At 37.6% G+C, this 27,875-nt stretch overlaps 1 protein-coding gene across 6 annotated transcripts in view; it reads right to left on the bottom strand.

The window, feature by feature from the left end:
- Positions 1–27,875, bottom strand: part of APAF1 (apoptotic peptidase activating factor 1) — a 91,799-nt gene that overhangs the window by 61,747 nt on the left and 2,177 nt on the right. For 5 of the 6 annotated variants that reach the window (XM_078076448.1, XM_078076449.1, XM_078076446.1 and 2 more), the window contains 12 exons: positions 27,151–27,288; positions 26,690–26,868; positions 26,303–26,495; positions 25,453–25,650; positions 12,412–12,595; positions 9,656–9,768; positions 9,423–9,554; positions 7,020–7,258; positions 6,429–6,596; positions 5,589–5,720; positions 1,844–1,957; positions 1,193–1,377 (listed from right to left, as the gene is read on the bottom strand). In XM_078076448.1, coding sequence (XP_077932574.1) covers positions 1,193–1,377; positions 1,844–1,957; positions 5,589–5,720; positions 6,429–6,596; positions 7,020–7,258; positions 9,423–9,554; positions 9,656–9,768; positions 12,412–12,595; positions 25,453–25,650; positions 26,303–26,495; positions 26,690–26,827 — 1,796 coding nt within the window. In that variant the 5' untranslated portion in view covers positions 26,828–26,868; positions 27,151–27,288. The remainder of the gene's footprint in view (positions 1–1,192; positions 1,378–1,843; positions 1,958–5,588; positions 5,721–6,428; positions 6,597–7,019; positions 7,259–9,422; positions 9,555–9,655; positions 9,769–12,411; positions 12,596–25,452; positions 25,651–26,302; positions 26,496–26,689; positions 26,869–27,150; positions 27,289–27,875) is intronic. The other variant, XM_036086037.2, reaches the window with a different exon arrangement.

Here is a 27,875-nt window from a genome sequence, read left to right as displayed (position 1 = left end):
ACTATTAGGTGAGAGAAGTTGAATAACTTTCTCTGGTTATAAACAACCAATAAAGCAGAGCTGGGTTTCAAGTCCAGGCAGTCTAGAGCCAAAATCTGTTAATTTTAACCTCCAAACTATTCTAAACTACAGAATGTATAGACTAGTAACAGAAAAATAGGCCATCACCATAAAGTGAAACAAATGTTACGATATAAAGTGAGCAAGTGTTCTAGAATACAGACAGGTTTACCTTAGCTTCAATGAATTAGGGAAATCGCCTACGGCAACCTATTTGGAAAGAGGGCCCGGGGCTAATAAATATTGCAGATATCAACCTAGAGTTCAATTCAGATATAAATTACACATGTGAAAAGACAGCCACTCATGTTCATTATTTCCAGCTGTAAGAGAAGCATTGCATATAGAAGGCACACGGAACATCAAGCTCAACAGACCCAGGACTTAAATTCCATTCAACAAGCTACACAAGCTTAGTCAAGTCTCAACATCTCTGTGCCTCAATTTTTTCATTTGTAAAATAGAGCAAATAATATTTACCTTCTAAGGTTTGAAGGTAAAATGAGAATTGTGCGCATATCGTATATAACAGACATTAAAAAGATGAGTTAACCCTCTTTTTCTAATTGATAAGATTAAGACAAGAGCAAAACTGAATAGACTCTTTTAGGAGTTAGAACAATCAAAATTCAGTGGAAGTTTAATGAGGGCTATGTGAAAGGTGAAGGGCTAATCACTTTATATCCAATATCTCATTTCAATCTTCATAAAAATAATACACCTCAAAGAATTGCTATCTCTATTTTATATATGAAAAAAAGAGCAACCTGTAATTTGTTCAAAATCACAGAACTATCAGGTTTCAGAACTGAGACTTAAATCAATGTTTGTGGCTTCAAAGCCCATGTTCTTTGCTAGTAAACTATGCTACAATAAGTAAACCATTTGGTATTATTTAGTATGACTGGTCAAAATGCCTACAGGCAAGCATCTATTTCTATAGACTCTTTGAAAATATGTATTTCTCCTATGCTCACTTCTCCAGAACTTTTCAATAAGTAAGAATGCTTATTAAAAGTTCCAGCCCTTTACAAAGTAGTTATATCTTCCTGGAGTGAACTTATTCACTACCTGAAAAATAATGACACAGTTAGCACTCCACTCCCTTTGGTTTCTTTCCTAATCTACTTACATCCACTCCAGGTAAAGAACTCCATGATCGACCTCCTGCTTGGCCTGCAGCTTAGCTTGCTGATAAACTTCTGAAGTTTCTGGTTCACAGAGACCCAGCTGTACAATATTAGGAAATGGCTGTCGTCCAAGAAGATGTCCATTTAAAGATAAAAATTCCTGGAAATTTTCACAGACTGCACAATCCTATGAACAAACTGAAATCTCTTAGAAATATAACTAGACTCAAGATCTGGCATTTTTCTGTTTCTGTGATCTTGTCACTTTAAAGGCTTAAATGAGATATTCTCTATATGAGCTAAAATTAAACAGCCAACCATTAGGTAACAAATATATGGTGACCCTCTCCAGATTTTTAAACATAGTGTAAAAATCTCATTATCCAAGTATTACTTTCTTAATACATTTTTGTGTAAAAAACAAAAAACAAAACAAAAAAACCCAGTGGACACTTTACTTCCTCAACTTTCAAACCTCAATCCCATCTACATTCCCAGTAGGCTAGGAAGCAAAATAATTAGAATAATCAAGGGTCAAAATGAGGAAATTATCTCTCTTTTGTCCCTTTTATTCTGCTCATCCCCACTATTAAACCTAGAATTAAATGACAATGAGATGCCCTTTAAGAACTTATTTTTCATACTAAGCGTACCTTTTCATCCAATATATGCCTGTATTCCACAAATTCATGAATCAGATGAGCAGGGCCTACGAGTTCAGTTTTTGCTTTAATCCAATCCAGGGAAAACATTAAAGTACAAAGTTCCTTTAAAAAAAAAAAAAGTAAGATGAGGATACTGTTAAAGACATCAAAGAATTTTAACTCTACCATCCTTATCCTTTTTTTTTTTAAATAAAGATTTTATTTATTTGAAAGAGAGAGTGATCGAGAGAGAGAGAGAGAGAGAGAGAGAGAAAGAGCACAAGCCAGGGAGGGGGGCAGAGGGAGAAGCAGACTCCCACCTGAGCAGGGAGCCTGACATGGGGCTCAATCCCAGAACCCTGGGATCATGACCTGAGCCAAAGGCAGACACTTAACCGACTGAGCCACCCAGGAGCCCCTACCATCCTTATCCTAACACCACTGAAAGAAACGTAGCAGATAACTTAGAATTTAAGGACAGAAAGGAAGCTATTTTAAAAGGAACCAAATAAACATAAAATGGACCACACAACTTAAATCAAAATAAATTTTAGCTGGATTAAACACTTAAATATAAAATAGAAAACCTCAAAAAATTCTATAGGATACAGGCAAATATTTTTGTAACCCTAGGATGAAGGAAATGTTTGTAAACATGACACCAAAAGTACAAAAAAAAAAAGAGAGAGAAATGTGAACTTAACTACCTAAAAACTCAAAAACCTTCAATATAGTTGAAAACAATATAAATAAAATTTGACAAAAAATAAAAATACTTATTTACAACACATATGATAGATGAGGGCTTAATATTCTTTTTTTTATAGAAAATTCTAATAAGGGGCGCCTGGGTGGCTCAGTCGGTTGAGCGGCTGCCTTCAGTTCAAGTCATGATCTCAGGGCCCTGGGATTTAGTCCCACATCAGGCTCCCTGCTTCTCGCTCTACCTCTGCTGCTCCCCCTGCTTGTGTTTTCTCTGTCAAATAAATAAATAAAATCTTTAAAAAAAAAAAAAAAAAGAGTACTGCAGAGGAAGCCATGTTTTCAAAAACAAAAAAAAGAAAAGAAAATTCTAATAAAATAAGAGAAACACCTCAACAAAAAAAATAGGTAAAAGCAATGTAGGCGACTCAATGCACAGAATAAAAGGCACAAATGGCCAAAAACCTCACCAGTAATCTAAATGAAACAACAAAGATTCAGCATGTTTTAATATCAGATTTCTAGGGACACCTGGCTGGCTCAGTCGGTTAAGCATCTGCCTTCGACTCAGGTCATGATCCCAGAGTCCTAGGATCAAGTCCCACGTCGGGCTCCTTAATCAGCAGGAAACCTGCTTCTCCCTCTGCCTGCCACTCCCCCTGCTTGTGCGCACACTCTCTCTCTCTCTCTCTGACAAAGTAAATAAAATCTTAAAAAAAAAAAATCAGATGGGGCGCCTGGGTGGCTCAGTCGTTAAGCGTCTGCCTTCGGCTCAGGTCGTGATCTCAGGGTCCTGGGATCGAGCCCCGCATCGGGCTCCCTGCTCCGTGGGAAGCCTGCTTCTCCTCTCCCACTCCCCCTGATTGTGTTCCCTCTCTCACTGTGTCTCTCTCTGTCAAATAAATAAATAAAATCTTTAAAAAAAAAAAAAAATCAGATTTTTAAAGACTAAAAGCAGTAATAAGAATATTAGCTGGAGTCAGAGGAAATGAACACTCTCACATACTGTTGATAGTGATGTAACTCAAGAGCACCTTTCTGGAGGACAGTCTGGTAATCTGTATTAAAATTCTAACTGTACATACCATTTGACCCAGAAATTACACTTAAAAAATGTGTCCTAAGAAAATAATCAGACAAGTGTGCTTAAGCAATCTAACTGTCCATAAGCCTCAATATACAATGAAATAGTATGTAGCTTCAAAAATTTTTTCACTCTATATAAACTGACATAAAAAGAGGACCATGAAATACAGTTAACTGGGGGAGAAAAAGGGATATAAGACTATTTCTATTATGATCCTATTTTGGGTTTAAAGAACAAGTATGTGGGGGTGCCTGGGTGGCTCAGTCAGTTAAGTCTCTGACTCCTGATTTCGGCTGAGGTCATGATTTCGGGGTTGTGGGATCGAGCCCTACATCGGGCTCTGCACTGGGCATGGAGCCTGCTTGGGATTCTCTCTCTCCCTCTGAGCCTCCCCCTGCTCACACACGCACTCTCTCTCCCTAAAAAAATTAAAATTAAGAAAAAAAAAGGATAAGTATGTGTATCTGAGCAGCAAAACAACTTGGAAAACTATACACAAAAGCATTAGCAATAATGTCATTTTCACTTTCTTTTTAGTTTTTTGCCTATATTTTTCCAATGAAAAACCTTTAAAAATTAGAAATTATCTTTAAAAATCAGAAAAAAAGGCTAAAAAGGTAAGAATAAACTGAATCCTGTCACACTACCATACATACCAAGTTTTAAAAAGATGCACTGACCCAATAATCCCACTTCAAAAAATTTTCAAAGGAAATAATGTAGGTGCAAAGACAACATTGTTCATTACAGCATCATAAAGGCAAAAAACTGAAAACCTAAATGTGCAACAATTACAGTTTAAGTAAATTTGGCACAAGTATTTATTGGAATACCTTCATTCCAAAGTGTATATTATTAAATGTAAACTATATTTTGCTAGGTGAAAAAAACAGGATACAATACACCATTTTTTTTAACCAAGAAATAACATACCTAAGCATAGATAAATTACTCAAAGTACATATGGTTTTCCAAAATGTTAACATTTTGAATAGCTGGTACTCATGATTTCAAATATCATCTATGTGGTGATGATTCCCAAATTTTATTTTCAGTCCATAATGTTCCCCCAGAAATCCAGATTCATATATCCAACTATATACCCTTTATTTACAGTCAGATGTCTTAATACGTATGAGACAGTATATTCAAAATGATTTCCTAACTCTCCCTTTACCTCTGAAAAATACCCGGTCTGCCCACAGACTTCCCAATCTCAGTTCAGGGCAACTCCATTCTTTCTGTTGTGCAAGCTTGGAGTCATCCTATAATGCACACCAAATCCATCATAAATCATGATGATGCTATATCATCACTTTCTCCTTCCATGCTGAGCACTTACTACTCCCAACATAGTATAAATTTACTTGTCTCCCCACAGAATGTAAATTCAATGAGAGCAGGGACTTTGTGCCTGTGGTAGATCCTCACAATGAAGAATAACATACCAGTACCTAACAGGCACTCAATAAATATTTGCTGAATGAATGAATGTAGTTTCCCATTCTCCATTTCCTCTCAAAGCCTAAAAACACAAATCCATACTGCCCAAAAAGGAAAGCTACTAGTAAGAAGAGAGTGAATTTTTAGGTGGTTCATTTACTACAGTTACTAAGGTACCTTTCTAAATCACTGTAGGTAAAAAGTGTAACAAAAACAAAAATACTTACATAGGCTATAATCCTATTTTTACTAATAAAAGAAAATTCTAAACATAGGAGGAAATAGAAGTGAGATAAAAATAATTTTTAGGGCACCTAGGTGGCTCAGTCAGTTAAACGTCCGCCTTCACCTCAGGTCATGATCCCAGGATCCTGAGATCGAGTCCCACATCAGGTTCCCTGCTCTGCAGGGAGTCTGCTTCTCCCTCTGCCCCTCCCCGACTCATTTTCTCTCTCTCTCTCTCTAAGAAATAAATAAATAGATCTTAAAAAATAATAATAATTTTTAAATGGGTCACCTTACTTTGTGCATATTGGCACTAGCCATGTGGTAGGCCAGAAAATTGTACCAATACATGCAGTCCTCCTGATCTGGTGAAAGAGTATGTGGCTGGTAACGTTTCTGGAACTGAGTGATTATCTTCTTATGTAAATCCTGAAACCCAAATGAAACATTTTAGAAGACAGAAATAATTTCATAACCTAAGCATCACAGTAACTACAGCTTACAAAGCTATTTAAAAATGTACAGAGAATCTACCCACAAAATACTTACTACAAAAGGAAAAAATTAGTAGCTTTACAGTGGAGAAACTAGCAGGTACCACTTTAACCAAGTGATCAACTTAACATCACTGACAACAAGACATATCAACACCCTGATATGATGCACTGAGGACACAACATGACTTCTGTAGTATTCTTGCCAAAAATATATAACCTTAATCTAGTCATGAGAAACCATCAGACAAACCCAAACTAAGGGACGTTATACAAAATAACTGGCTAGTACTCTTCAAAAGTGACCATGAAAGATAAAGAAAGCAAAGAATTTTCATAGATTTGAGGAAACTAAGGAAACATGACAATTATATGCAATATGGGATCTTGATCTGAACCACAAAAAAGGCATTGGGGGAAAGCTAGCAAAATCTAAATAAAATCTGTGGGTTAGTTAACAGTATTCTATCATTGTTAATTTTCTAGATTTGATAACTGTATTATAGTTATATAAGATGTTAACATTGGGGGAAGCTAGATGAAGGTACATGCATAAAACTCTCTATGCTGTTTTGCAACTTTTCTATAAGCCTAAAATTATTTCAAAATAAAAAAATTTTTAAAATGTACAGAGATGCAGTACCTGAAGTTGGTTGCGATTCTTCTCTATAAGGAAATCTACTTGAAGATCATGTAAATAATAACAAAATGATTTTCCATTCCGATCACAGAATAAGAGAGACTTATTAACAAACTCCTGCAGTATGTCTTCAACTTCTTCAGTTTCCATGTCCCAGAGAATACATAACACCTAGAAATCATTTTAAGCATTTAATATACCACAAAACTACAATTACCAGGATTGTAGATAAGGTGTTAACACACACACACACACACACACACACACACACACACACAAATCATATCTTAAAGCCCTGAATAACAGTTTCTCTTCCATTTCATATGAAAAAACTCAACTATTCGTCAAGATAGAAAAGAGAAGAAGTCAGATGCTTCTCCAGCCTCACTAGAACTAAGAATAGGAAATAATCTGAGTTCAACACCAAGCCCATGATGGAGACTAAGAGTAGTGGGATTTTTACAGCCCCCCACATACACCTCAGTGACATGGGTCTTAACCTTCCAATATCCTCTCTAACAACATCCTTGGTACTGTATCAAAAGTTACATGCCATAAATATCCAAGGACAAGGACTGTTGGTCCTTCTATTACCTTTGTAGGCACCTTAACATCCTTCTGAAGGATAGAAAGATCTGAGTAATAATCTTTGATGTCCTCTCTGAGCATTTCAACACTTATAGACATGGCTTCATCCAGAGCCTCATAATCATAAGATGAAGATTTCCTTATTCTCTTAAATTGCTTATTCTGAAGTTGCCTGAGGTAGTAATCCCAACGGTTGGGAAAATCACGTAAAAGTGCACCAATTAAAGACACTACAAGAGGAGAACCTAAAAACAGAACAAAACGAAACAAAAGTCACTGTATTAATACTGTCTCATTTCAAAATTACCACTAAGAGTCACTTTATTTATTTATTTATTTTTTTTAAAGATTTTATTTATTTGACAGAGAGAGACACAGCGAGAGAGGGAACACAAGCAGGGGGAGCGGGAGAGGGAGAAGCAGGCTTCCCGCCGAGCAGGGAGCCCGATGCGGGGCTCGATCTCAGGACCCTGGGATCATGACCTGAGCCGAAGGCAGACGCTTAACGACTGAGCCACCCAGGCGCCCCTAGAGTCACTTTATTCTTAAAAAAAAAAAAAATTCTGCTGCATGTTATCTAAAGCCTTAAAATATCTATCACTCTTGGATTCTCTTTAGATATTTATTCTAAGGAAGCCATTAGAAATAAGAAATACTTCCTCTAAGGATATTCATCACAGCATTATTTAAAATAGTGAAAAATCTTAAATAATAACAAATGACTGAATAAATTGAAGTTACCACAATATTATGCCATTGGTAATTTTTTTCAAAAGATACTTAATGACATGAGCAAATGTTCAAGATTTGCTATATGAAAAGGGAAGATTCAAATTGTGTATACCACTGTAATCTCAATATTTTTTTCAAAGTTTTATATGTCTTAAAAGACTGAAAGAAATACTCTTATGGTGCTAGTAATTACCAAATTATGGGTAATTTCTTTTTTTTATCATTTTACACATTTTTTAAATGTTTCAAGAATGGACATGCATCACCTTTATAATGAATACAAACGAAGTATTCTTTTCTAACATATTTCTTAAGTCAGTTAACTCATTTGGAGTGCCTGGGTGGCTCAGTCGGTTAAGCATCCAACTCTTGATTTCTGCTGAGGTCATGATCTCAGGATCTTGAGATCAAGCCCTTGGTGTGGCTCCCCACTGAGTGGGGAGTCGGCTTCCCCCCTCCCTCTCCCTTTGCCCCTACCCCCTTGTGCACATGTGCACGCACTCTCTCTCTCTCAAATAATCTTTTTTTAAGAAAAGTCAGTTAACTCGGGGCACCTGGGTGGCTCAGTCGTTAAGCATCTGCCTTCGGCTCAGGTCATGATCCAGGATCCTGGGATCGAGCCCCACATCGGGCTCCCTGCTCAGGCGGGAAGCCTGCTTCTCCCTCTCCCACTCCCCCTGCTTGTGTTCCTGCTTTCACTATCTCTCTCTGTGTCAAGTAAATAAAAATCTTTAAAAAAAAAAAAGTCAATTAACTCAAAACTAAGTACCTATTTGATGGCAAAAAGAAACAACAAGGTCTATTGAAGTATTAACAATAATGGAAGAAGTAATATTAAGAGCTGATAGATGTGACTATATAAAATTTTAAATTTCTGTATGTCAAATAAATACTACAAATGAAATTAAAAAGCAGACAAAAAACTAGGGGAAAGTATTTGCAAAAATATGGCAAAGAGCTAATAGCTTCAGTAGTTAGAATGCCTAAAAATCAATTAAAAATACTAATATCACAAAGAAAAACTGAGTCAAGGATAATTTCTTAAAATGCAAATATTCAATAAGCCAGTAAAAAGTTTAACTTCACTAATAAAAAATGCAAATTAAGAGGATAACACCAGGGGCGCCTGGGTGGCTCAGTTGGCTAAGTGACTGCCATCGGCTCAGGTCATGATCTCAGGGTCCTGGGATGGAGCCCCACATCGGGCTCCCTGCTCGGCGGGAAGCCTGCTTCTCCCTTCCCCACTCCCCCTGCTTGTGTTCCCTCTCTCGCTGTCTCTCTCTCTGTCAAATAAATAAATAAAATCTTTAAAAAAAAAAAAAAAGAGGATAACACCAGTTTTTACCTATCAAATTAGAATACTATTTTTATAAAATTCCAACCAAAAAATGTAAAACTCTGATTCTCACTATATTTTTTATCCTTTGGCAGAAGTCATGTCTTCATCTAACCCTTCCCACTAACATATTATGGGTGTTTATTAAATACTATTTTAATGAATAAATGAATACCAAAATATTATTATCTACTTAGGGTGTCAGAGAAGAATCTAAAATACTAAATATTCTAGTAAAGTTTCTGGATGTTCATGTGCTAAATTATCATATTCAGTAGCTTAATTTACAAAAGGGCAAAATTAATATCTCTATAATTCCTTCATACACAAAATAACCACACCTTTACATTCTTTTATAATACTGTGAGCTTGCTCTGGCAAATCTGCTTTCTTCATATTAACAAAAAGGGATAAAATTTCAAGTCCTTTTTCTTTTCCTAAGCCACTCTCCACAGAGACTACGTATTTAGGACCTGCAACAAAATCACAAGATATAATCAGTAATTTGGTTTAAGTATACTTAAATCTAATTGAATTAAAACATAAGGGAAGTAAAAAGTAAATTAATCCTTACCCATTACTGAATCTGTAACACTCTTGTCTCTGGTTGTAAGGAGAATTTGACACTGATTGTCAAAAGCTTTTAATACCCAAGGATCCCAAACATCATCCAAGATCAACAGAGACCTGATTTAAAAAAACAAAACAAAACTGTATTGAATCACTAATGACATTTATTATTTTAAGCCTCTTTTAAAGAAGGATAATGTGGGCACCTGGGTGGCTCAGTTGTTAAGCATCTGCCTTCAGCTCAGGTCATGATCCCAGAGTCCTGGGATCGAGTCCCACATCGGGCTCCCTGCTCGGCGGGAAGCCTGCTTCTCCCTCTCCCACTCCCCCTGCTTGTGTTCCCTCTCTCGCTGTGTCTCTCTCTGTCAAATAAATAAATAAAATCTTTAAAAAAATAAAAATAAAAAAGGATGATGTCACCAATGTCTTAAAATTTACAAAATAAAGATGTCTATTCATGGCTCTTCCTCTTTGCTATATTCCTTTCACAATATACTGAATCAAATAAAGAAAAAAAAAAATTAGAGACTTTCCTCTCTTCCCACCCCAAAACAATGAATGCATTTTAAAGTTAGTGAACCTATAAAAAGTAAACTGTGTGTACCATGCAGGTGTTAAAAATTGGTTGCCAATACTTAAAAAAAGTATCCAAGTAATGAGATTTTTCTAATTCAGTTTTAAAGCACCAAAACTAAATGAGAACTGGGCTCAGGTTAGCTAAAATCAATCATATAAAAATAACGATATTTGAGGGATTCCTGGGTGGCTCAGTAGGTTAAGTGTCTGCCTTCAGCTCAGGTCATGATCCCAGGGTCCTGGGATTGAGTCCCGCATCGGGCTCCCTGCTCAGTGGGGAGCCTGCTTCTCCCTCTGCCTGCCGTTCCCCCTGCTTATGCTCTCTCTCTCTGTCAGATAAATAAATAAAATCTTTAAAAAAAATTTAAAAATAAAAACGATATCTGACCATTTTTTACCTACAAAACTAGCAATTTCATATGTCCCAACCTGATATAATGCACTAGCAAGAATATTACCCTTCATTTGGTACACAGCGGGGTTTTTCCCATCCATAAATCAGTTTATTTATTCCTAATGACAAAGAACCTCTGTGCCAATTCTTGATTGGTTTCTCCAAAAACTTTTTTGAACTCAGCAGAACCGATGGAGAAAAAATACAACTAAAAGCTAATAGCATAATTATACACTAGCATTTTTATCCTAGTGGCACACTACTTCTGTGCACTATAAAAAAAAAGATTCTGGGTACACATACAGACTGGAAAATTGCAAAAGTATAAACCAAAATGCTGCTGTGAGAGAAACAAAAAGGATGACTTCATTAGCCATGGTCTGATACATCTGATAGCATTTACAATATTTTCCTAAATAGTAATCACTTTTATTTTCGTAGAGAAGGGAAGCAGGACTAGGGAAAAGTTACTGCACTAGAAAAGAGGTAATCTTTAGTGGTCTTGAGGCCCCTGGGGGGTTCAGTCAGTTAAGCGCCTGACTCTTGATTTCAGCTCAGGTCATGATCTCAGGGTCGTGAGATCGAGCACCGAGTCAGGCTCCATGCTGGGTGTGGAGCCTGCTTGAGATGCTTTCTTTCTCTCTTTCTCTCTCCCTCTGCTCCTTCCCCAGCCCTATCTAACAAAGCAAAACAAAACAAAACATAGTGGTCTAAATCCCATTTCCTCCAGGAAAATCAGTACCAGTGCCTACCAAGGGGAGGGAGCAATAACAGAAGGATTTGGAAGAGAAAGAAGCCAGAGAGAAAAGAGCTTGTCCTCTGTAGAATCACCTAAGAGGCTTTTCCCAAATTACTACTCTCACCGAATATTCTGGTATTAATCCCCTTACCAATTTAAGAATCACTCAACCACTGCTACATATGAAAGTGTAGTGCATTATCAGCTGCACCAAGGAATTAAAAAAAACATTTAGAGCCATTGCCTAATTCTTACCCAATTTACTGTTGAACTCCCAAGGAAGGCTTTATTCATCTTTGTACTTGCAGCACTTGACCCAGAACCGGGCACAACACTCAATGTTGGTTAAATGAACCAATGAAAGAAGGGCTGTTAGATCAGGGAGATCAAAATGTTGATTGAATCCCAGGTGATTAACTACTGATGGTTACACTGTTAACAGAAGCAGCAACTAATCTACGGTCTCCCTTCTGGCTAATGAAAACTGTGAAACAGTTGATAACAGTGCCTGGCACATAATTATAATATTTATTGAATGAATTAAAATAAACAAAAAAAACTCTTGAAGTTCACAGAAGAGTTTTTTATATACATATACATATATATATACACACACACACTCACACACACACTCACACACACACCCCCCAAAACTAAGACAACACAACAGAACGGTTCCATTAAATAAATAATCCTTTTACCAGGTGCCTACATTTATTCTGTCTCTTGTTCAATGTTATCCATTAGAAATAACAGATTCAAGGTAAGAAGCCTGCATTTTCTAGCAAAGACCCCTCACAAACTCACCTACTTAAGAAATACTTCTTGAGCACTTCAGTGGTATATAAGAGACAACATGGTAGGTGCAAAGAAAAGGAGCAATTTCAGGCCAGTGGCAGCCATTTTTTAATATAAGACAAAGAAGAGCAGAAAAGCAATGCTTCACTCCTAGATCTCTACTGAAGAGCAAGAAAAGATACGATGTTCTTTAAATGTCAGTAGTTAAATCTCATTGGGACTTCATGCACCAACTAAATTTGATTATCTGTACCTTGGGTGTTTGCGCAGCATCAGAATGCGAAGACGGTCTTTAGCCTCTTCAATATTGAGTGGAAGCCTCTGAGAGAAACTCTCATCTTGATCCAACCGTGTGCAAAGATTCTGCAATTTCATCAGAAGTCCAGATTTGTCTTGTTTCCCAACTGAAACCCAGTGCACACCCCCTGGGAAACAACCTAGTGAAGAAAATAATAATAAACTTAAGGCCTTTGAACAAGAGTCCTCCTTTGAAAGATTTTAGTGATAAGTAGCAGATTTGTTTTAATTTTCAATCTTATCTTCAATTTCTCTTGATTCAGGGTATACATTTTGCTTACGGAGTATTGTTGAACTTTATAACCTGAATCTAAGAAAAGCTGAAGATGGGAAGAAACTGAAGTATGAAATAAATCTGCTATTTATCAGTAAAATCTTACCAAACAAAAATTTAGTCTTAGTCCTATGCCAACAATGATCACTGTACAACATAGTTTCTCAGCCTTAGTACTCTTGACATTTTGGGCCAGATAATTCTTTGTGGTAAGGAACTTCCCTATGCACCGCAGGATGTTTAACAGTAGTCTCCCTGGCTTCTACCCACCAGATGCTAGTAGCACTCCCCCACCCTGGTTATGACAACCAAAGATATCTCCAAACATTGTCAAAATGTCCCTTTTGGGGCAAAATCACCCCTGACTGAGAACCACTGATATCCAGGAACACATAACTCATTCATTATGGTTCTCATACAGAAACTTAAAGTAAGAAGTTGGGTTCAAGTCTGGCTCTACTGCTTACTAGCTATGCAATCTTTAGCAAATCACTTACCCTCACTTACCCTTATTATACCAGAATACGATTGTTTACCTTACCTATTTCAGAGTTACTGTGAGAAATTAATGATATAACACACGTGAATTTGCTACGTCAACTGTAAGGGTTTATAATAGACAGGATTATTAGTGATATGGATCTGACAGCACCTTGCAAATATTAAGCTCTGAATGAGTAGGCACCATATAAGGATGGACATTATTACTATCAACTGTTATCATCATTATCATTGTTAATTAAGCCATAGTATATTGTAAAATACATATTTTTACTTACATAGGTATCAAAAGCCAAAAATCTTAGGCCTTCAAAAACTACTTCATCAGTTCCCCGCGTAAATACAAAAAAATGCTAGAGGGGTCCCTACGTGTAAAATTCAGTGAGCAGTAGCATTATTAGAACATACCAGTGTCATTAACCATAAAGATTTATATCATGTGATTGTAAATAGTATAAGAAAAAGCAAAAACTAAATAAAAGATAAATGAGTTATAATATACCAAAGGGCAATTTATTTACTGGTATTCACAAATAATTAACTACAAAAATCACTATTTTAAAAGTTTAATCATCCAAAAGAAAGATTTGTGTATATGCAAAGACTTATGACATATTTATTGAGCACTATTCTAAGAGTTCTACATATTAATCTTTATTTAATCCACATATTAAACTATCAAGCAGACACTATTATTTTTTTTTAAGTAGGCTCCACGCCCAGCAGGGAGCCCAATGCGGGGCTCAAACTCACAACCCTGAGATCAAGACCTGAGCTGAGATCAAGAGACAGACACTTAACCGACTGAGCCACTGAAGTGCCCCACAAGCAGACACTATTATTATCCCCATTCTACAGAGGAAACTGAGGTATAGGAAGGTTGAGTAATTTGTCCAAAGTTACAAAGATAATAAAGCAGAGCTGGGATTCAAACTCCAGCACCAATGCTCAACTTCTAAACTATTCTGCCTCCTCAAGGATATTCACTGCAGCATTGTTTGCAACAGGAAAAAGCTGGAAACAACCTATAATGTCCATCTTAACCACTTCTTCCCAAGCCTGAGGCAGGCCCAACTGAGGAAGGAGAAAACCTTATACATAAATGAGGTTTGGAGTATTAAATAGGACTTGACATTTTAATTACTGAAATTAAGATTGTTGGAATGCAAACTGGTACAGTCACTGTGGAATACAGTATGGAGATTCCTCAAAAAGTTAAAAATAGAACTACCCTGTGGCGCCTGGGTGGGTCAGTAGGTTAATCGTCTGCCTTCAGCTTGGGTCATGATCCTGGGGTCCTGGGATTGAGCCCCACATCGGGCTCCCTGCTCAGTGGGGAGTCTGCTTCTCCCTCTCCCTTTGCCCCCCCCCATGCTCGCTCTCTCCCTCCCTCTCTCTCAAATAAATAAATAAAATCTTTAAAAAAGGACATAGAACGAGGGGCGCCTGGGTGACTCAGTCGTTGAGCATCTGCCTTCGGCTCAGGTCATGGTCCCGGGGTCCTGGGATTGGGCCCTGCATTGGGCTTCCTGCTCCGCGGGAGGCCTGCTTCTCCCTCTCCCACTCACCCTGCTTGCATTCCCTCTCTCACTGTGTCTCTCTCTGTCAAATGAATAAATAAATAAAATATTTAAAAAAAAAAAAAAAAAGAAAAGAAATAGAACGACCCTATGATCCAGCATGGCACTACTGGGTATTAACCCAAAGAATACAAAAACAGTAATTCAAAGGGATACATGCACACCTATGTTTATAGCAGCATTATTTACAATAGCCAAGATATGGAAGCAGCCCAAGTGTCTACTGATTAACGAATGGATAAAGATGTGGTATATATACACAATGGAATATTATTCAGCCATCAAAAAGAAATGTTATCATTTGCAATGACATAGATGGAGCTAGAGAATATAACACTAAGCAAAATAAATCTGAGAAAGAAAAATACCATAGGATTTCATTCATATGTGGAATTTAAGAAACAAAACAAATAAGCAAAGGGAAAAAAAAAAAGAGCAAGACAAACAAAGAAACTGACTCTTAACTACAGAAAACAAACTGATGATTACCAGAGGGGAGGAGGAGAGGGGGATGAGTTAAATAGGTAATGGGGATTAAGGAGTGCACTTGTCCTGGACGATGTATGGACTTATTGAATCACTCTATTGTACACCTGAAACTAACATAACCCTGTAAAAAATAAAGTCACACAACAAAAAAAAGTAAATAAAAAGATAAGTGTGGGGGTGCCTGGGTGGCTCAGTAAGCTAAGCATCTGCTTTCGGCTCAGGTCATGATACCAGGGTCCTGGGATTGAGCCCCACATCGGGCTCCCTGCTCAGCAGGAAGCCTACTTTTCCCTCTCCCACTCCCCCGTTTGTGTTCCCTCTCTCACTGTCTCTCTCTCCATCAAATAAATAAATAAAATCTTTAAAAAGAAAAGGGGAATAAATAAATAAAGTCTTAAAAAAAGTTAAGTGCACTTGTAATGAGTACCAGGTGATGTACAGAATTGTTGAATAACTGTATCATACATATGAAACTAATATAACATTGTACGTTACCTAACTCGAATTAAAATGAAAACCTTAGGGGAAAAAAAGAAATTAGGGGCGCCTGGGTGGCTCAGGCAATTTAGTGTCCGACTCTTGATTTAGGCTCAGGTCATGATCTCAGGGTCCCGGGATCAAGCCCCCACGTCAGGTTCTGCACTCAGTGCAGAGTCTGCCTGAGATTCTCTCCCTGCCCCTTCCTCCACTCGCACATATGCGCACGCTCTCTCTCTCTCTGAAATAAATAAATCTTTCCCCCCCAAAAATTAGATTGTTTTTAAAACTTGAAATGACCTGGGGACTCTGAACCTGTACAAGGCCGGGAAAAGAATCAGTGCCAGGGAAGTTTTAAACAGGCAACAAGGGAAAAAAGTTTTTTCCGATTACACCCTACAAACCTCAATGCAATGGTTATACATCCAGTAACTAAACCTAGTAAAATTGTCAAGGTTTATGATTATGAATTTAAATTGGAATTCAGCTGGGTGATTTTCTCCAGCAAAGAGGAAGCAAGTAACTGTCCAGATGAAGCAATGGGGAGTAAGTGAGTAACTGTCTGGATAAAGCAATGGGGAGTAAGTGAGTAACTGTCTGGATAAAGCAATGGGGAGTAAGCAATTAGATTCCATCTCCTAGCATAGAGAAGGAAGCAGTATTCACCCAAGTAAGGAGAAACTGAAGAACCAAGAGCATGTGCAAAGAAGCAACCGAACAATGGGTGATAAAAACCTAGGCCTGAGCCTAAGAGGAGGCTGATGAGAAAAACAGTGAGGATATTATGGAATCAACGGGTAAGTCTTGATAGGCGAGAAAACTGTAGTAGTGAACTTGAATAGAATAGGTGGAGATGGGCAAAGAGTAGAACAGTCCGTTTAACATTGAGATTTCAAAAGTGGTATCATTTCTGGTATTGAGAAGGACAAGGGTCCAGTCTGTGATCAGGAAGTATATGGATAAAGGGAAGTAAAGAAAATGGTTACTGCAGATAAAGACATCAAGAAACTGAGAGGCCAAGGTTTTGGATGACTCATCCACAGAAATATGGATATCTTACTAAGACTGTCAACAGAAGAACTTAAATTTATAACTAAGAACTTCAATCAACAATGAATGAGAGCAATACCATAACTGGGAAAGATCAGAGAACTCAAACCTCAAAGGACAGACTTTAGCTGGAGAAGGGAGTATTAATGGTCTGGATGAGGCAACAGAAAAGCATGGACAACATCCACCCATTTCCTTGAGCTGAAATATGTGGGATGTAAAGGAAAAAAAGTTGCCATACCACGGAGGACAGCTACGGATACTGTGGTATCCTCTGAGAATTGTCCAATTTCAGATAAGGAAGGAGATAAACATTCCAAGAACAGGTTGATAAGATAGAGGAGTACCTTGATCACAGAGAAGGAAATCTAGAGGGTAAGACAGAAAAGCTTGGGAATGAGAGGAGGAAACCTAGATCAGAACTGACAATGTACTAAGTACTAACTGCATAACAATCTAAAAAATAACAAATGACCAGCAAACAGAGAACTCTGCAGGAACTAAGGTAAAGATAGTGCTGTGAAGCACGGTTTGATTATCACTGAAAGCTTCTGGAAGTTCCCTCAGACTTCCTTCAGTGTAAGTCAACATTTATGAAACAGTAAATCCCTTAGGTTTCCCTTAGTGTTATACCTGTGTTCTTTGTGTGCACAGGTTTGTAAATGCAAAGGAAAAAAGCTTGGAAAAATTCACTCTAAACTGTTAACCATGATTACTTGGATTTAGAATTTAGGAGAAAAGGAAGAAAGGCAGGTGAAAAGAATTTTTACTTCTTTCTAAATGAAAATACTACATTTGTAATTTTTTTTAAGATTTTATTTTTAAGTAATCTCTACACCCAATATGGGGCTCGAATTTACAACCCCAAGTTCAAGAGCTGCATGCTCTACAGACTGAGCAGGCAAGGCACCCCTACTTTTGTGATATTTAAAACAAATTTTAAACTTCCTGTTGCTCCTAAGGTTTTATGGGGGTTTTTTTAGTATGTCTATTCTATTTAAAATTTCTTAAAAAATCTGGGGCGCCTGGGTGGCTCAGTCATTAAGTGTCTGCCTTCAGCTCAGGTCATGATCCCAGGGTCCTGGGATTGAGCCCCGCATCGGGCTCCCTGCTCGGCGGGAAGCCTGCTCCTTCCTCTCCCACTCCCCCTGCTTGTTGTTCCTGCTCTTGCTGTCTCTCTGTCAAATAAATAAATAAAATCTTTAAAAAAATAAAATAAAATAAAATTTCTTAAAAATCAGGGCACATGGGTGGCTCAGTCAGTTAAGTGTCCGAATCTTGACCTCAGCTCAGGTCTTGATCTCAGAGTCATGAGTTCAAGCCCCACGTCGGGCTCCATGCTAGGCATGGAGCCTACTTAAAAAAAATCTATCTTGCAAATCATCCCAGAGTTAAAGACAAGGGAAAGAAAGTATCTGATGTACCAAGCTAGTGAATTCTTCAGATTTAAATTTATGTACCTATTACCTAGACCAAAGGTCTCTCTCTCCTAAAAACAAATACCATATGATTTCACTTAAATGTAGAATCTAAAACACAAATAGGCAAAAAAAAAAAAAGAAAGGGAGAAACAAACCCATAAATACGAAGAACAAACTGATGGTTGCTAGAATGGGGGGAATGAGGGAGAATGGGCATAATGGGTGAAGGGGAGTGGGAGGTACAGACTTCCAGTTATGGAATGAATAAGTCAAGGGGATGAAAGGTACAGCATAGGGAATATATCAAATGGTATTATAATGGTACTGTATGGTAACAGATGATAGCTATACTTGTGGTGAGCACTGCATAACATGTAGAGTTCTCAAATCACTATGTTGTATACCTGAAACTAATGTAACATTGTGTGCCAACTATACTTAAATTAAAAACAAAATTAAAAAAAAATAAAAGCACAATAATATGTTCAAAAGCAAAAAAAAAAAAGTCTCTCCTAAATTTAAAACTAAAAAATTAGGGCATTAGAAACATGCAAGGGGCACCTGGCTTGCTCAGTCATTAGAGCATGCAACTCTTGATCTCAGGGTCATGAGTTCAAGCCCCACACTGGGTGTAGAGTTTACTTTAAGGAAAAAAAAAAAAACCTATGCAAGAAAAAATAAAACACTGCTAGCTTTACCATGAAAGATAGAGACCAAATGACCAACTGATCTGCAAATCTCCTACTGTCAAGTATGATAGTTAAATACTGAAGTATTAATTCCACATTTCAGAAAGAATGTAAACATCTTGACTATGGGCACAAGAGGGAGCAAGTTAGCCTTGAATGAGGCTTATATCTGTAATTCATTCAGAGAAACTTATTCACAGAAAAACTACCTTTAATCAAAGAAAATTAACCCCATTCTACTTTCACATGTGACTTATCCTGGTAGCAATTAAAAATCTAATAGAATCTGGGGCAGCTGGGTGGCTTAGTTGGTTAACCGTCTGACTTCAGCTCAGGTCATGATCCCAGGGTCCTGGGACTGGCTCAGGTCATGATCCCAGAGTCCTAGGATCAAGTCCCACATCAGCCTCCCTGCTCAGTGTGGAGTCTGCTTCTCCCTCTGCCTCCCCCAGCTTGTGCTTATGCTCTTTCTTTCTCTCTCTTTCTCAAATAAATATTAAAAAAAAAAAAAGAAAAGAAAGAAAAAGAAACCTTGGGAAGGACAGAACAGGTAGACAGCCTCTGAAGAAAGCTTCCAAGCTTTAAAAACAGCATATAAAGACAACAGTGTCAATGGTTTAAAATATGTGAACTCTTCACAATTTCCCTACCCCCCAAAAAATAAATAAAGGTTTGAACATTCAAAAGGAAATTGGCTAACTTAAAAATGTATAGGCATAAATAATTAAGAACTTAATATTCGTTAATTTTTACCAAACACCACCCCAAGATAACAAAAATTCTATAGGAACTACAGTTTTAATGAAGTTTGTAAACTTTATAGTTATCTACACTTTCAAAAGAAAAAGGTTTTATACTAAAATTAAATTGCAAAAATCCTATATTTTAAAATGGAAGTAAACTCCAGAGATTAAAATTTATCTTTAGAATAAAGTATCTACTTGAAGCACCTGGGTGGCTTAGTCAGTTAAGCGTCTGCCTTCAGCTCAGGTCATGATCCCAGGGTTCTGGAATCGGGCCCCACATAGGGCTCTCTGCTCAGCGGGGAGGCTACTTCTCCCTCCCCCTCTGCCTGCAGCCCCCCCTGCTTATGTGCTCTGACAAATAAATAAAATCAATCTTTAGAAAAAAAAGTATCTACTCTTGAACTAGTAGATATATTAAAGCAGACTCCAAAAACATTAATGAATATGAATGGTAAGACTATAATAGGGCTACTTAAGCAAAATTCAAGAAGCACAAATCAGAAGATACAAAACTGTGTTAATTTAACTATATTGGAATTAAAGATTTATTAAAGACATCCAGCATAAAGTTAATACAGATAAATAAAAAGAACATATTTATATAGACTAAAACCAACAAGACCTAGTATCTAGAATATAAAAGAACTCCTAAAAAGCAATGAGAAAACGATGGAAATCTCAATGGAAAAACAGACAAATGATACAAACAAATTTTATTAAAAAAGGAAACCCAAAAAGCTAAAAAGCTTATGAATAGTCAAACTCAAGTTATCAGAGAAATGCAAATGAAAAGATACCACTTTACACTTGCTGGCCTGGCAAAAATTATAAAGCTAGATGATACCTGGTGTCAATAAGGAAGTGAGGACATAGGAGCCCTCATACACTACTGGTGGAAATATACAGACTGGAGAGCAAATTTGATATTAGCATTTCCTATAATTTAGTGATTCTGCTCCTAGATACATAAACTCAAAAAATTCTCACTTCTGTAAAAGTTCAAACCAGCTTTGCTGGGGCAGCAAAGAGCTGGAGACAATCTGTAGATCTATTAGCTAGGGGAATGAACAATAAAATGTGCTGGATGCACCCCATGTAGGGCAGCAATCAGGTATCACAAATAAGATATACAGCCAGCAAGGATAAATCTTAAAAATAACATCAAGATATGGACTCTGAGAAACAAACTGAGGGTTTTAGAGGGGAGGGGAGTGGGGGGATGGGTTAGCCCGGTGATGGGGGGATGGGTATTAAGGAGGGCACGTATTGAATGGAGCACTGGGTGTTATACGCAAACAATGAATCATGGAACACTACATCAAAAACTACAAAAAAAAAAAAAGTCAAGAGAGATAGGAAATAGAATAAAATAATTAACACTATAACATTCATGCAAATTTACAGTATCTGCCTATAAACAACAAACGTTTTACAAGAAAACATACATTACACATACACTTACAAAGAACACACATTAAACATATTGGAAGGGGGTGCCTGGGTGGCTCAGCTGGTTAAGCGCCTGCCTTCAGCTTGGGTCATGATCCCAGGGTCCTGGGATCGAGTCCCGCACTGGGCTCCCTGCTCAGCTGAGAGCGTGCTTCTCCCTCTCCCTCTGTTACTCCCCCTATTTGTGCTCTCTCTCTCTCAAATAAAATCTTTATAAATAAATAAATAACTTGGAAGGATCACCTATGGGGAGGTGTAATATTGTGATCAATATATTTGGTCTTCATCCCTGTTTCTGGCACACAGCTATAAACCCTTTGTAATTTCTTAAATAAGAGCCATAGGGGTACCTTTTATAATATTTAGTTTTGTACCTAGTTCCTGAAATAGTTCCGGAGCTATAAAAGTGAAATTATTCATGTAACAAGCCCCTTTTAACCACACCTGAGCTTGTTAATGAAGTTATTTTTGGAAAGCCTCCATATAAGCTAAGGATGGGGACTGTTGCCCGAGGAACCAACCATATAAATGGTTGGAACTTTCAGCCCCACACCCCAGATCTCTCAGACCTCTGGGGCGGGAAGAGAAGCTAGAGATTGAACTCAATCACCAATGGCCAATGATCAATTGTGTCTCTGTAATGAAGCCTCCCAAAACCGGGGTACAGAGAGCTTCTGGGTTGAAGGTGTGCAGAGAATGGTATACCAGAGAGGGCATGGAAGCTCTGCACCCCTTCCCATTTACTTTGCTTTTTTTTTTTCTTTTAAGATTTTATTTATTTATTTGACAGATAGAGACATAGCTAGAGAGGGAACACAAGCAGGGTGAGTGGGAGAGGGAGAAGCAGGCTTCCCGCTGAGCAGGGAGCCCGATGCGGGGCTTGATCCCAGGACCCTGGGACCATGACCTGAGCCAAAGGCAGACGCTAAACAACTGAGCCACCCAGGCGCCCCATTTACTTTGTTTTATGCATCTCTTCCATCTGGCTGTTCCTGAGTTATATCCTTTTATAATAAACCAGTAATGTCATAATGTTTTCCTGAGAAAGCTGCTCTAGCAAATTAATCAAATCCAAGAACACGGAACCTCCAATCTATAGCCATTTGGTCAGATGCACAGGTAACCTGGACTTGTGATTGGTTATCTGAAAGGTGGAAAGCGGGGCAGAAGGGTAGTCTTGCAAGACTGAACCCTTAACCTGTGGGCTCTGTCACTAGCTCCATGTACATAGTGTCAGAATTGAATTAAATTGTAGGACACCCAGCTGGTCTTGAAGAATTACTGGATGTGTGGAAAATGCACACATCTACTGTCAGAAATGAAGCAGTGCTGTAGTTGTGCAGAGGAGACACAATGGAAAAGTGTGTTTTTCCTTAGAGGAAGGAAAGGAAAATGAGGATGGGAAATTTTTAAAAGGAAACAAACACAGGAAGAAGCTAAAGCTTATACAGACCCAATACGATAGTGGGTGTGAACTAAGGAATGATTAACTCAGTCCTCTATACATGAGATCTCACAGGAGTATATGAGAGATATTAAGCTCACTATGTACTGGACAGTTGCTAGTATCTCTGATATCTTCTCAAAACAAAGTGGTTAAAAGTCTATTCTGAGACCACAATTTATACAATATGATCCCTGGGTAATTATTCCATAAGTTGTTGGTCATTTTAACCCTTAAAATTGAAAACTCACCCCAATAATCTAGAGTGATTTAAACTGAGTTGAGGAGCACACTTTTAATCTTTAAATTAGTATAAGTATATTTTTTAGAGGAAATTCATCATAATATAAAAAGGAAAATCCATTTCTTCACACTAAAAGAACTTAAACCAGTTTTTATCCTGAAACACCCCTGGTGATCAACTTTGCAGAATAACTGAGTGAGTGAACAAATAAGCATTCAAATGAATCCTTAGCCCTAAGACTTGCATGGAACTGAATCCCACAAAACCTAATGACAAAAGGGAAAAAACAAGGAATTGGCATATTTCTGACAAAAGTAGGATCAACACTGCTGATAAGGGCTGTGAAGTACAAACTAAAGCCGAGGTGAGTACAACAGATGTGCCCTAACCACCATCTTTCTAAACCTCTTAGAGACTTCTGACTTATTCCAACATTTTGTCATCTCATCACAAACTCTCTTAACTGCCTATTATGACAAAAAAGTTATTAACAACTCGAAGTCAGGAACAATTTTTAATTCCCCTTCAAGTCACTAATGAATGGAGGCAACCAAAGACTGCTGGAATTGTGTAACTATTCCCAGTGAATACCCTGGGAACCCACCAGATTCACTAAGGTCAGCAGTACACCTGCCAGATGTCCTAAATCCTCTTCTGCACAGTATGCCCTTCCCCATTGCAGTAACTATCCAATACCTTCCCACCTTCCCTACTCTCCCATCCCTACCTAGTGCACCTGGCAAACTTCTATTATTCCTCCAAACTCCAGTTAAAATGTCACGTCATTCAGGAAGCCTGTCCTGTCCATCTTCTTCCCCCAGAGAGATAACACTTCCTTCCTTTGCTGTAACTATACCACATACTTGTTTCTACTGCTCAATTTATCACATATAACTTGTTTACATGTCTGTCTCCCCTCCTCTTTTTTTTTAAATGAAGCATGCCCTTTCCAGGGAGAATTTCTTCTTCTTTTTTTTAATTTTATTTATTTATTTGTCAGAGAGAGAGCGAGCGAGCATGAGCGGGGAAAGGGGCAGAGGGAGAAGCAGGCTCTGTGCTGAGCAAGGAGCCCACTGTGAGACTCGATCCCGGGACCCTAGGATTATGACCTGAGCTGAAGGCAGATTCCTAACCGACTGAGCCACCCAGCTGTCCCGTCTCCCCTACTTGACCGTGAACAAATTTCTTAGATGCACAGACCGGGCCTTCTTTTTTTGCCAAGCTCCATAGTAGGCTCTCAAATATTTACTGAATACATGCATACCTGAAGCAAGAAAAGATAGTCATTAGATGTCGAATGAATCTATAAAGCCTATCGGCAGGAGTGCCTGGCTGGCTCAATCTGTAGAGCATGGGACTCTTGATCTCGGGGTTGTCAGTTTGAGCCCCATACTGAGCGTAGAGATTACTAAATAAATGCCTATCCTCAAAAACCCACTGGTTGCTATAGTCACCTCCCACTTTTTTTTCTTTTTCTTGGGGATTACACATAAGATAGACAAGTTACTAAAGATTTTTATTTTTAAAGGTAAGCACCTGATAGAACTAATTACAGAAATGGAATTAATAGTTTAATACAAGATGCCAAATACATGGGAGAATCACTCACTAGGAGAATCATTAATGGAACTGAGTTTCCGGGGCACCTGGGTGGCTCAGTCCTTAAGTGTCTGCCTTCAGCTCAGGTCATGATCCCAGGGTCTGCAGGGGGCCTGCTTCTCCCTTTCCCACCCCCCTGCTTTATGTTCCCTCTCTGGCTCTCTGTCAAATAAATAAAATCTTTAAAAAAAAAGAAAAAAGAAAAATGGAACTGAGTTTCCAAAAATCTCCTTCTCTACAGCACTCACCTAACAGGAGGGTGTTAAGTCTAGTACTTCCTAAAAGGAAGGGATATAAGCTAGACAACCTTTGAAGATCCTTTTTCAACTCTACAATCCCCTCCAATTATTAAGACACAAGGGACTAGCTTCAATCCAGTGATAATAAGTACCATCTGATAATATATGAATTTATTAGCCTGGTTATAGCCAAGCCTCCTTGTGACAAGCTAGGTACAAAATAAATTCCAAATTTAATCATGCCTGTGGTAGGAAGAATGAGAATAACAGCCCCTGGAAGATGTTCACATCCTAATCCACAAAACTTGTAATTATGTTACCTTACATAGCAAAAAAGACTTTGCAGATACAATTAAATAAAGGATTTGGGGATGAGATTATCCTGGATCATCCAAGGGCCCCTAGAAGAGAGAGGCAAAAAGGTGAGAGTCAGAGAAAGAGATGTGATGACAGAAGCATAGATCAGAAAGAGCGAAAAAGATCTGAAGATGCTATTATGCACCGCCAGCTTGAAAATGGAAGGAACCATGAGTCCAGGAATGCAGGCCACCTCTAGAAGCTGGAGAATGCAAGAAAAAGGATTTTCCCTAGAGCGTCCAAAAGAACTCAGTCCTGCTGACACCTCGACTTTAGCACAGTAAGAACTACTTTGGACTTCTGACTTCCAGAATTGTCCAATGATAAATTTGTGTTGTTATGCCACCAAATTTCTGGTAATTTGCTACAGCAGCAATAGGAAACTAATATGCCTAAAGAATATCTCTTTAGGCAGCAACACATGGTAATCAAACTTACCATCTAAGAAAAAATGATCTCGAACAGCTTCTGCAGCTAAAACAGACTTCCCACAACCTGCCATTCCATATATGACGACCCATCCTGGTTCACCATTTAGTGTGAATAGGTTCTGCCGAATTGCATTCACCAGCTTCTTCCTGGTAACAAAAACAACTGGCCTCTGTGGCACTCCACCTTCACAAAGGACTGTCTTTACTGAAATCCAAAACAAAACAAGCATGAACGAATTGAACTTTGAAATGGTTACTCAAGTCATACCATAAAAACCAAAAGTAAGCAAGGCTGAGGCTTTACCCTCAGAACTTCCAAAGGAAGAAAATGTGGCTGGCATACTAACCTCAACATTCTTATTTCTCAGAACATAACAAAAACATATACTTTTCATAAACTACTGACAATGCAAAGCTCCATCTATATCTGCCCTTATACACCCTATTCCTCCCTGACTCTCCAATCTCTTTTTCTCATATTGAAGACTAGAAAGGAGGGTGTAAAGGAAAGAATATGGAATTCCTTTCAAGAATATAGATTTCTAAAGACTCTTATTCTTTCCTATGCATGAACTCAATAAACACAGAATTGGAGAAGAGCTTAAAGGCCTAAACACTGTCTTTTAATCTCTAAAAATGCCCAGTAGACAGCTCACTGGGCATGAAGAAAATGTGCAAGTTAACATAGGTGCAAATAAAAACTTAAATTGGAAAACAGAACTATAATTTTTCTCACTGCATTTTCAGTGAACTAATCATAATCAATCTCTTCAACAGACTCCATTTACAATAAGACAAAACTGCAGCAATGTAGCCATTGTGATAGCAATGTGATAGAAGATATCATGGATACAAACCATATGAAGTTATTCCAGCAACTGAATCTTTGCCACCATTGGAAGAAGAGATGACAGGAATGCCACTATGGAGAAGGGCAGCAAGATCTTTATACCCTTCATGTATTAAAGCATTGTAGAATGATATGTAGGAATAATTATCTTTTTTAAGTATCATTTTAATTAACAGAGCTGCTCGCTGCTGTTGAGTGGGCTAAAAAATAAATAAATAAGTAGTTTAGTATACTACAAAGAATATGTTTGCAACATCAATTAGTGGAGACCAGTGCAAGTTCTGAAATAAATGTAAGAAAAATTTTTAAACTCAAATAATTATATCAAACGTTTTTAAATAAAAATTAGAAAGAAAAAAAATTTTAGAGCACAGACTTCCTCAGAGGGCTTTACCTCATTTTTTACTTTTTCCTCCTCCAGTACTGTTAAAACTCCATCATTAATCATACGATCCATGATGTAGGACGTTTTGATGTCCTTTTCCAGGGCTTCTCTATGTTGAAGCAAACAGTTTCGAGCTTTTGCGTCCATTCTCCCTCAAATTTTTTGTTCTCTGAGCTGTCAACCATGAGCTATGGGCAAAATATCACAATATTTGTCAGGGCAATAAAGATATAAAAAGATGTGTAACCTCACTGGTAATCAAGAACTAAAGTAAGATTTTTTTGCAAAGATTTTTAAAAACAGACAAAACCGAAGGCTTTCAAAAGTATGAGAAAATAAGTATTCATATGCACTACTTGAGAAGACTACAAAAATGGTTACAACTTTTCTGAAAGGCAATATGATAAGATATAAAAGCATTTAAAGTGAGTATTCTCTCCAACCCAGAAATCCCACTTCTAGAAATTTACCTCAAGGAGACATTCACTTATGTATGCAAAAATATCCACAAAAAGAGTTAACAGGGGTGCCTGGGCGGCTCAGTCGGTAGGGCATGCGACTTGATCTCAGGGTCGTGAGTTCAAACCCCACACTGGGCATGGAGCCTACTTTAACAAAAACAAAAAAAAGAGTTAACAGAGAATGTTTAGGTGAGGAAAAAAAAGATGAAAACAAAAATTAAAAAAAAAAAAGATGAAAACAACCTAAATGCCCACCTTTCTTAGTATGGATTAAAAATATTAGAGTATGTATATAAAATTATAAGATGTATAGAGTATGTATATTATATTATAAGATTATTATACAGCCATTTAAAATAAGACACTTCTCCATGTACTGACATGGAAAGATGTTCACTACACACTAATTTAAAAAATTAGAAATATGATCCCATATACAGCACAAAATATGTGTTGGTATCATATAAATACATAGGGAGATGTTAGGAAGTCTATTCAACCTAATATACTTGGGGTTACTTCTAAGTAGCAAGATTTGGGGGTTCCCCCTTTTCTTTTTTGTACTTTTCTATATAGTCTTAATTTTTTCAATATACATATTTTTATAATTTAAAAAACTTTAAGATTTTTATAAATAGCGATCTTACTGAAATCCTAATGTTTAGAAACTTGTTTTTATCCAACATAAGATTAAACAGAGCATTGTTTTCACTCAAGGTGTTAGCTCTAGGTCT

Source organism: Halichoerus grypus, chromosome 6 (assembly GCF_964656455.1).
Source record: "Halichoerus grypus chromosome 6, mHalGry1.hap1.1, whole genome shotgun sequence".
NCBI lineage: Eukaryota > Metazoa > Chordata > Mammalia > Carnivora > Phocidae > Halichoerus > Halichoerus grypus.
Note: the sequence above shows the minus strand (reverse complement) of the source record. Positions and strands in the feature narration are given on the sequence as shown.